The sequence below is a fragment of the Dromaius novaehollandiae genome, chromosome 10, assembly GCF_036370855.1.
Source record: "Dromaius novaehollandiae isolate bDroNov1 chromosome 10, bDroNov1.hap1, whole genome shotgun sequence".
NCBI classification, from domain to species: domain Eukaryota; kingdom Metazoa; phylum Chordata; class Aves; order Casuariiformes; family Dromaiidae; genus Dromaius; species Dromaius novaehollandiae.
In genome coordinates this window covers 24,540,381-24,549,801 of record NC_088107.1, presented here as the reverse complement: position 1 = coordinate 24,549,801, position 9,421 = coordinate 24,540,381, and the positions used below count along the sequence as shown (strand labels likewise).

The 9,421-nt window shown below is 68.3% G+C and overlaps 1 protein-coding gene across 13 annotated transcripts; it reads left to right on the top strand.

Annotated features, from left to right (window-relative positions):
* Positions 1-978: 978 nt before the first annotated feature.
* PARP6 (poly(ADP-ribose) polymerase family member 6) lies at positions 979-9,147 on the top strand. Of its 13 annotated transcripts, none has more exons than XM_064517650.1 (22): positions 984-1,219; positions 1,390-1,467; positions 1,556-1,650; positions 1,782-1,842; positions 2,043-2,133; positions 2,394-2,460; positions 2,612-2,761; positions 3,212-3,362; positions 3,935-3,988; positions 4,394-4,489; positions 4,658-4,750; positions 5,014-5,139; positions 5,271-5,336; positions 5,617-5,684; positions 5,999-6,047; positions 6,372-6,481; positions 6,625-6,697; positions 6,942-7,011; positions 7,743-7,822; positions 7,911-7,974; positions 8,395-8,479; positions 8,597-9,147. In XM_064517650.1, exons 1-22 carry the CDS (start codon positions 1,217-1,219, stop codon positions 8,697-8,699), a joined length of 1,833 nt encoding a protein of 610 aa, XP_064373720.1. In that variant the 5' UTR covers positions 984-1,216; the 3' UTR covers positions 8,700-9,147. The 13 variants fall into 13 exon arrangements, 5 of the variants coding, with proteins under 5 accessions (XP_064373720.1, XP_064373719.1, XP_064373718.1 ...); XM_064517649.1 differs by having other exon boundaries at positions 6,369-6,481; XM_064517648.1 differs by having other exon boundaries at positions 3,212-3,389.
* The last annotated feature ends 274 nt before the right edge of the window (positions 9,148-9,421 follow it).

The window sequence follows — 9,421 nt, the reverse complement described above, 5'->3', positions numbered from 1 at the left end:
GCTTCCCGCGTGAGTCAGCCCGGCGGGGTGCGGCTGAGCGCGGGGCAGCTCGGTGCGGCGGGCCCCGGAGCGGCTGTGCGAGTGCCTCTGGCAGCTCGCTCCCTCCTCCCCGCCGCTCTGCCCCTTCCCCGGCCCTGGCGCTCGCTCGCCCGGGCTGCCAGCGCCGTCACCCAGCTGTGCCCCACGCACGGTCCCGGGGCCCCGGGGCATCGCCACCCTCCGGAGGCCGCCTCCGGGCACGAACCGGCCCCGGTGGCTGCAAGAAAATGAAGGAAACTGGACTGACCCCGCACGGTGCAGCTTTAACTCCCACACTGGGAAAACAACGATTTGGGGCAGTTTCTTCCAACCCGTTTCCTGCTGCAGCCGGCAAAGGGCTGGTCCCAGCCTGACGGCTCGGCAAAGGCGGCTCAGCACGGCTGGACGTGCCCGCTCCCCAGCCGGCCTCGGCCACGTGTCCCGCACGGGCTCCGCTCACGGCCGTGCTGCGGTCGGGGACCGCGCGGGGAGCTGGGTGCCGCCGGCGCCAGCGCATCCCCCGGCCACGTGCCCCGCCGCCCCGCTGCTGCCTGCGAGCGCGGCTGTCACCGGCGGGCGCTGCGCCCTTATCAGCCCCGGCGCTGGCGGCTGCCGTGAACTCCCCGCCCGGGGTAAAGAGCACGGCGGCTTTGGCACGCCGGCACGGGCCAAGGCCGCCTCTGGGGCCGCGGCGCCCCTGCTCGCCGTGCCCCCCTTCAGCACGGCGGGGGCAAAACCCTCCCCGCGGCCCTGGTGCCATGGGCGCCCCAGGCACGGGGGGCGGCGGGGCTGTGGGTGACACCTCCCGGCACAACGCCTGCCCCGGGGCTCCCCGGGGCCCCCGCGCCGCCCGGCAGCGGCCCTGTTGACCCAGGGCGTCGCTCGCGCCAGGCCCGGATAAGATCCCAGGCGGGGGGGAAGCGGCGGGGGGGGGGGGCATAACCCCGCTCCGCTCGTGGCGGCGGCCGGCGCGGGGCTGACGTCAGCGCGGCGTGCGGCGGCGTGGGGCGCCGTGCCGCCCCGGCGGAGGCCCGGCCGGGTTGCTGGGAGACGGCGGAGCGCAGCGCAGCGCTGCCGGCCCCGCCGGCGGGCCTGACGTCAGGGCCGGGCCGCTCGCATGGCCGCCCCGCTCGCCGCAGCCCGCCCGGTGGCATGGAGGAGGCGAGAGGCCTAGCGCCCTCGGACGAGCGCCGGTAAAATGGTGAGGGGGCCGCGGCGGCGGGGAGGCCGCGCTCGGGGCCGGCCGCGCGGCCCGGCGCGGCGCGGCGAGGAGGGGGGAGCCGGCGGCGCTGAGGCCCGGCCCCGGCCCGGCCGTCCTGCCCCGCCGGCGGCTCCGCACAGGGGCCCCGTCCTGACCCGCTGCCCCCCCAGGACCTCAAGGGCCAGTACTGGACGGACGATGACTCCGACGGGGACAACGAGTCCGAGGAGTTCCTCTACGGCGTGCAGGTAAGCACCGCCGGCGCCGGGGCCGGCACGGGCAGAGGCGGGAGCCCGTGCGGCCGCCCTGACCGCGCTGCGGGTGCTGCGCCCGCAGGGGACCTGCGCCGCCGACCTGTACCGCCACCCGCAGCTGGACGCCGACATCGAGGCCGTGAAGGAGATCTACAGCGAGAACTCGGTGGCCGTCAGGTGGGTGCTCCCGGGCTCGGCGGGGGCAGCGTGCGAGCGGGGTCCCTGCCCCGGCGAGGGGGTGCTGGCAGCGGGGCCGGCACCCGCCCGGCCTCATCCCGGCCCTCCCGCTGCGGCACCTCTCTCTGCAGGGAGTATGGGACCATCGACGACGTGGACATCGACCTCCACGTGAACATCAGCTTCCTCGATGTGAGTCACCGCGGCACCGTGGCGTGCCCGGGGTGGCGCCCGATGGCACCCGGTTTGCAGGAGGGCAGGTGCTGGGGGCGGTGTGTGGGGCAGCCTTGGCGTCCCCCGGGTGTCCCCAAATTCTGCTTTCGGGGCGGCATGCCAGAGGACCGTGACCCGGGCCCCCGTGGCCCCGCTGACGCGCGGCTCTCCCTCGGCAGGAGGAGGTGGCAACAGCCTGGAAGGTGCTGCGGACGGAGCCCATCGTGCTGCGGCTGCGGTTCTCCCTCTCGCAGTACCTCGATGGCCCCGGTGAGTGGGGCTGGGGGTCCCTGCCCTTGGCCGGGTGAGGCGCGGGGACGCGTGGGTGACACTCCACCATCCCTGCTCACTGCAAAAGGAGGAGGCGTGAAGGGTCCTTCCCAGGGGGCTGGTACCCCGGGACCCCACGGAGGGGCACCATGCTCCATCCCGGCCTCTGCTCCCCACCTGCCCTCAGGACGGTGCCTGCGGCACCGTCCCGGCACCGGGGCAGCTCAGCAGCGCCAGCAGCGGTCGTGGTCTCTCCGCAGAACCATCCATCGAGGTTTTCCAGCCGTCCAACAAGGAGGGGTTCGGACTGGGGCTGCAGCTGAAGAAGTAAGAGCTGAAACGCGGCGCGTGCCCGGGGTGGCGGGGGGCACTCCCGGCGGGTCTGCGGGGACACGGCCACCGTGCCGTTGAGCACCGAAGCCGCCCGGGTGCTACGTATCCACGCGCCCTCGTGTGCCCACACCGCCTCTCTGCCCAGGATCCTGGGCATGTTCACGTCGCAGCAATGGAAACACCTGAGCAACGACTTCCTGAAGACCCAGCAGGAGAAGCGGCACAGCTGGTTCAAGACGAGCGGCACCATCAAGAAGTTTCGAGCGGGCCTCAGCATCTTCTCCCCCATCCCCAAGTAAGGCCTCGGGTGGTGGCCCCGCTCCTGCTGGCCTCCCCTCACCACGTCCCCTCGAGGGGCAGCCCTGTGTCCCGTCACCCTGGGCCTGGCTTTAGCCAGGCAGGCTGGGAACCTCGTCCTGGTACCAAGCCTCAGTTCCCCCATCTGCACCTCAACTACTGTCACTTAATGCCACTCTCTGCCCAAGGAGGTCAAGGGAGCTCCCAGAAACCATTAAAAAAGTGAATCTGGTGCTGGCTTTAAGGGGAAGGAGGAGCAGGTGGGAGAAATGGGGCTTAGGGACAGTGTCTGGCTCCATCAGGCCTCTGGAGGAGGAGGAAGGACAGGACTGGGCCTTCCTCCCTGCTCGACGCCCTGCCCACCCTGACGTTGGCCGCAGCGTGGGGCAGGGCCCGGCGCCAAGCCGAGGGTGGCCCGCGGGAGGTCAGCGCGGCTCTGTGCCCGCAGGTCGCCCAGCTTCCCAGTCATCCAGGACTCGGTGCTGAAGGGCAAGCTGGGCATGCCTGAGGTGCGCGTCAACCGCCTGATGAACCGCTCCGTCTCCTGCACGGTGAAGAACCCCAAGGTGGAGGTTTTCGGCTACCCCCCCAGCACCCAGGCAGGTGTCGCCCCCTTCAACATCCTGGTGGGTGCCTCCCCGGCTCGGGGCTTGCTTTGCTCTCCCTCCCCTTCCCGTCCCCCCTGCGCGCGGCGGGTGTCCGCGGGGCTGCCCTGGAGTGTCTCGGCCATCGTGGGTTCAGCGGTGGCCCAGCGCTGCTGGGGAGACCTGCTCGACAAGGGCAGCATGTTGGACCCTGTTGGGCTGTGTCCCTGTGTGGCTCTCTCCGCTGCACCTCGTTCCCAGCACCCTGGGGTGGCTGCGGACCAATGGCGGGTGAGCTGGGTCGCTGGCCATGTGGACCATGCGGGGTTTCGCTGGTCCCGGACCCGGTCCTGGCGGTATCCGGCAGGGCTGGGTTTGACAACATGCCCCAGATGCAGCTGCATCCCTGGGAGCATGCTGGGATCCCCCTGGCATTTTCAGGGCACCTGCCCCTGGGGGAGACACCTCGCCGTGCTGGGGGTGTTCAGGGCCCCGGAGCCGGCAGGGCCCCGGGCGCCATGCAGAGGCAGGGGCTTCGCGGGGGAAAGGGGATAACGCAGCTGGCTCTGCTCCGGCTCTGTCCGCAGGTTGGTGGCCACTGCAAGAACGTCCCCACGCTGGAATACGGCTTCCTCGTCCAGGTGAGCACACATGCGACCACCCTGCGTCCCGCTGCCCAGAGCATCCTCCATGCTACTGAGCATCCCACATCCCATTGCCTGGAGCATCCTCCATGCTGCCCTGCCTCCCGCTCAGCCTGTGTCCCCCTGCCTGGAGTATCCCACCCAGCCTGGGCTCCTGAGCACACAGCCCTGCCTGGGGTTTTCCTCGGGGTCCCATGAGCAGGGCTGTCTCCTGCCTTGCATCCACTTCTGGTCCTGCGCAGCCCCAAGCATCACCTGGGTGCAAGGCCGCTTCCTCGACGAGGGGGAGGCAGAGCCTGTCCGGGTGGTACCCGAGCACCCAGGCCATTGGGGTGCTCCCCGTCCCCGCAAGGGCCCCTGCTCCCGGCAGCAGGGCCTGACTCCCTGCGGCCTCCCCCGCAGATCATGAAGTACGCGGAGCAGCGGATCCCGACGCTCAACGAGTACTGCGTGGTGTGCGACGAGCAGCACGTCTTCCAGAACGGCTCCATGCTCAAGGTGCCGAGGCCGGGGCCGGCGCAGGGGCTGAGTGGGCGCAGCTGGGGATGCTGGGTGCCGGCAGAGCCCCCGCGGGATCCCTGTGTCGCAGGGCGCAAGGGGGCACCGTCCCCCGTGGGGGCTGGGGGCTCTATCCGACCCGGCACACGGTGCCTGTCTCCTCTGCAGCCGGCTGTGTGCACCCGCGAGCTGTGCGTGTTCTCCTTCTACACCCTCGGCGTGATGTCCGGCGCGGCGGAGGAGGTGGCCACGGGCGCCGAGGTACTGGCCCACGCGGGCTTTGGGGCACGGCAAGGTGGGTGATGTGGGCACCGAGGGTGGCAGCTCTAGGACACCTGCCCCATGTTGTCCTTGGGGTCCTGCTCTGGCTGCTTCACCCTAGGTCAGAGCAGGGCCAGATCCAGCCCCAGGGTGAGGGTGAAGGTCCAAGGGGGCCGTAAGCAGAAGTGGGGGCTGCTGGAGCCATGGGGTGGTTTGGGGCATGTCCCCACTCCTCCGTCCCTCCACCTGCACTCTCTGCCCAGGTGGTGGACCTGCTCGTGGCCATGTGCCGTGCTGCTCTGGAGTCCCCCCGCAAGAGCATCATCTTTGAGCCTTACCCCTCCGTGGTGGACCCCAACGACCCCAAAACACTTGCCTTCAACCCCAAGGTAAGCACCACTGGCCTGGGGGGCCGCGCAGGAGGTCGGTGTTCCAAGGCCGCACAGTGCCGGGGACGGCGGGCTGGGGGCGAGCCTGAAGCACACCTCCAACGGCCTCCCCTCTCCTGCCCCACATGCAGAAGAAGAACTACGAGAGGCTGCAGAAGGCCCTGGACAGCGTGATGTCCATCCGGGAAATGACCCAGGTACGCTGGCCCCGCTGCCCAACCTGCCCGCCCCAGCCCTGTACTTCTGGAGCCAAAGCCAGGAGGATCCACAACTACCTTGGCCCCATGGTGCCATGTGAGGCTGCCTTAGACGGAACGGCGCAGCCAAGCCCCTTCCCAGTGCCGGATCCTTTGCCTTGGCCTTGGCCTGGGGATGGCACTTTGGCACCGGTGTCCATCCGTACGGGATCGCGTCGGGGGGGCTGGAAGACAGGGGACCCACCTGCACCCCGTCTCACCTCTGCTCTGTCTCTGCCAGGGGTCATATCTGGAGATCAAGAAGCAGATGGACAAACTGGACCCCCTGGCGCATCCCCTCCTGCAATGGTAAAGCTGAGGGTTGGCGGGGCAGGGTAGGAGGGGAGACAGGGGCAGCCACCTGGAGCCCCACGGCATGGGATGGGCCACCGGGCATCCCCAACGCGAGCTCCCTGACCCATCGCAGCTGCCTTGGGGCTGTTCCCCGGGGCCAGGGCAGAGCTGCTTTCTCCCAGGGGGTGTTTGCAATCCCCTGGCCGGCCCTGGGGCAGGATTTGCAAGGCTGGCACAGCTCAAGGCTGAGCCAGACACCCAGAGCCTGGTGTGACTCACATGGGACCGCAGCCGCCCTGTCCGACCACCCTTCTCCTCCTTTTTCCAAGGATAATCTCCAGCAACAGATCCCACATCGTCAAGCTACCTCTCAGCAGGGTAAGTGGCCTGGCTCTCCAGCTCAGCCCCGTGGCACACAGCCCCCAGGACCGCTGGCCGTGGGGGAATGGGGCCGTGCAGGCAGGATGCGGGAGGCAGGGTATGGGATACGGCGTGCGGGATACGGCATGTGGGATGTAGCATGTGGGATGTGGGATGGCAGGGGCCAGAGATGGCAGCGATGGGAGAGCTGTCACTGCCCTCTCGGCGCAGCCGAGCCCTCTCGGCAAGCTGCCGGGGCCAGGCTGCCGCGCATGATCTGTGTCTGTCTCTCCTCTCTCCCTGCCGGCGCTGGGTTTGCTCTTCCGTTTCCCCTGGTAGCAGCTGAAGTTTATGCACACCTCACACCAGTTCCTCCTGCTGAGCAGCCCCCCGGCCAAGGAGGCCCGTTTCCGCACCGCCAAGAAGCTCTACGGCAGCACCTTCGCTTTCCAGTGCGTTGGCCGTGGGGCTGGCCTGGGGCGGCGGGCTCCTCGGGGGTGACCCCAGCACCTGGGGGTGCCGGAGGGGCCCGCCGTGCCGCGGGGCGCAGGTGGGTGCCGCGGGGCAGGGGCTGACGTGGCCGTGGCTCTTTCAGCGGCTCTCACATTGAGAACTGGCACTCCATCCTCCGCAACGGGCTGGTGAACGCGTCCTACACCAAGCTGCAGGTAACGCTCCCCCGGCCGAAGCCGTCGCCGCAAAGGGCCGGACGGCCCGGCAGGTGGGGGACAGCAGGTAGGGAGGGACGGCAGGGCACCGAGAGGGGGACAAGCCCTGCCGCGCAGGGTCTGCTGCGTGCCGAGGCTGGGGTTTCTCTGCCGTGGTGGCCCCAGGGCCAGGCTGTCGGGGTGGCCTCGGCACGGCCACCCATCCCGCCCCCCCGCGTCACTCACCCTGGTGTTTTCCTGCAAGCTGCATGGAGCAGCCTATGGCAAGGGCATCTATCTGAGCCCCATCTCCAGTATTTCCTTTGGATACTCAGGTAAGAGGCTGCATGCACTGCTCCGTCCCGCCTGCACTCCCATCCCACTCCTTGCATGGGCACGGGCCCGGCTCCGCTTCGGACGATGCCGTTGGGAGGAGCTGCACAGGGAGGAGGGTGGCGAGGCCTCCCGGCTGTGCCCGGGGCGTCCTTCCTGCCCGGACCAGCCGCTCCCCTCCGGATCTGGCATTTCCAATGCACCGCTCTGGTCTCTGGGGAAAAATCCAGCATTTTCTAGGGAAGAAATGACCCTAAGGTGCTTTGGTGGAGTTTTCCCCAGGGAGACAACTTGTCTCTCTGAGCAGCTCTGCCAGGCTCTGGCTGGCCAGAGAGCGCGGCTCGGCGCGGGTCCTGCAGCCATGGGGGCTCTGGGCGCAGCTGGCTCGGACCCTCGGTCGGGCATCGCGCTACGGCCGCTGGGTCTGCTTCGTTTGCCAGCTCCGAAAATCGGGTGCTCCCACCTTGCGGGACCTCGGGGCCGGGCGCTGCTCTCCCAGGGCCTCGCCTGACCTCGGTGCTGCGCTCGCGTGTCGCGGGTGCCGCAGCGTGGCAGAGCTGTCCCCGGCGCGTCTGTGGCATGCGTCCTCTCACCCGTGTCTCCGGGATCCTGCCGGGTGACAGAGCCTTGGGGTGCTCCTTGCCCAGCGGCCGCAGTGGTGCCCACCCCGGGGAGCTCCCGCGACCTGGGCTGGGGCTAGGGAGTGACGGCGGTGGTGTCGCTTGTCCCGCAGGGATGGGGAAAGGGCAGCACCGGATGCCTTCCAAGGACGAGCTGGTGCAGCGATACAACCGGATGAACACCATTCCCCAGGTGCCGGGCCAGCGGGGGCTGCGCGGGGGGAGATGGGATTGAGCGGGGATTGCACGCGTGTGGTTGATGCCAGGTGCTCTCCCCGCAGACCCGATCCATCCAGTCTCGCTTCCTCCAGAGCCGCAACTTGAACTGCATTGCGCTTTGTGAAGGTGCGGGGCACCCGGGCGAGGGGACGGGGCGGTGGGCGGGGGGGCAGCACCCTGGTCCCAGGCTCCTCGGGTGGCCATCGTGGTCCTCCCAGCCTGGCTGTACCGTGCCATGTAGGGAGCAGCCCTCAGGCCTGCCGCCGTTGTCACCATGTCCCCTGCTCCCTCCCCCTTCCTGCCATGCTGGTGTGAACCCCCTTTCCTCCTGGACTTTCAACGCTGGGGGTTGTGGAGGGGCTGGCTGTGATGGGAGCAGCAGAGAGGCCTTAGTGCTTACTTGGGGCAGAAGGACCCAACCCCACCTTGGTTCACCCAGTGTGTTGTCCTGGGAGGGGTGGTCAGAGCCTGGGCTGTTTCCAGTGGGGACACCTGTGCGGTCCCCATGGGCCCCAGCACCCTTCTGACAGCCTCTTGCCTTGGCAGTCATCACCTCCAAGGACCTCCAGAAGCACGGCAACATCTGGGTCTGCCCTGTCTCGGATCATGTCTGCACCCGCTTCTTCTTTGTGTGAGTGTGGCCAGTGCCCGTCTCACCCCTTCCCTTGGCGGGGGGGAACCTGGGTGCCCGGGCTGCCTGCCGCGGGGTCTGCAGGACACCCCCCTTCACCCAGCTCTGCCCCCGCAGGTATGAAGATGGCCAAGTGGGAGATGCCAATATCAATACTCAGGACCCCAAAATCCAGAAGGAGATCATGCGTGTGATTGGGACTCAGGTGTACACAAACTGAGGGGCAGGGACCCGCCGTGGTCCTCGCACACGGGCCAAAAGGCGTCCGAGGCCGTCGAGTGGAGCAGCGAAGGCTCTGGAGGAGGCCGGGGAAGGGGGAGTGGGTCTCGCGCCTCCTGGGATCAGGGCAGCGGAGACGCGGCAGCCCAGCACCGGCGGGCTCCATCCTGTATATAGGTGTAAAGCAGAGAGCGTGCACGAGGCGGATTTAGTGGTCCCTTCTCCCCTGTCCCTCCCGTGTCCCTAGTCCCATCCCAGAGTGGAGAAGGACCTGGGGGCACGGCCTGGCTCGCGTGCCCGCTGCCTGGGGGGGGGGTGGACATCCCTCCTCGCGTTTACAGTGATGATGTTTTTACCAACGAAGAGAAACTGAAGCAAAAAAAAAATGAAAAACACAAAAAAAAGAGAAAAGAAATCCGTTTTAGCTTATTAAAATTCTTTAAAAAACATCCTGGGCTGGGTGTGCCGCTCTCTGCCAGCCTAGCTGCGATGGGGCACCATGGCAGTGTCCTGTCCCCCTGCCCCAGCTCATTTTGGACCCGTTGGCGAGATGGCTGCAGCCGGCCCTGCGGGCACAGCAGCATCGTGGCTCAGCGGGCAGGGAGACGGGCACAGGAGTTGGTGGCCTTCACAGCTCTGGATTTCATGCCAAGTCTGGGTTTCCTAAGGGAGCAGGTCTCCTTGTGCTTCACTCATGGTCCAGACCCACGGTGTGGCCTGGGG

Excerpts from the sequence above, each read along its gene's own strand:
- PARP6 (XM_064517646.1), top strand. Across the intron at positions 1,843-2,042 it reads TGAACATCAGCTTCCTCGAT|GAGGAGGTGGCAACAGCCTG; the intron begins GTGAGTCACCGC and ends CTCCCTCGGCAG. Across the intron at positions 7,975-8,394 it reads CTGCATTGCGCTTTGTGAAG|TCATCACCTCCAAGGACCTC; the intron begins GTGCGGGGCACC and ends TTGCCTTGGCAG.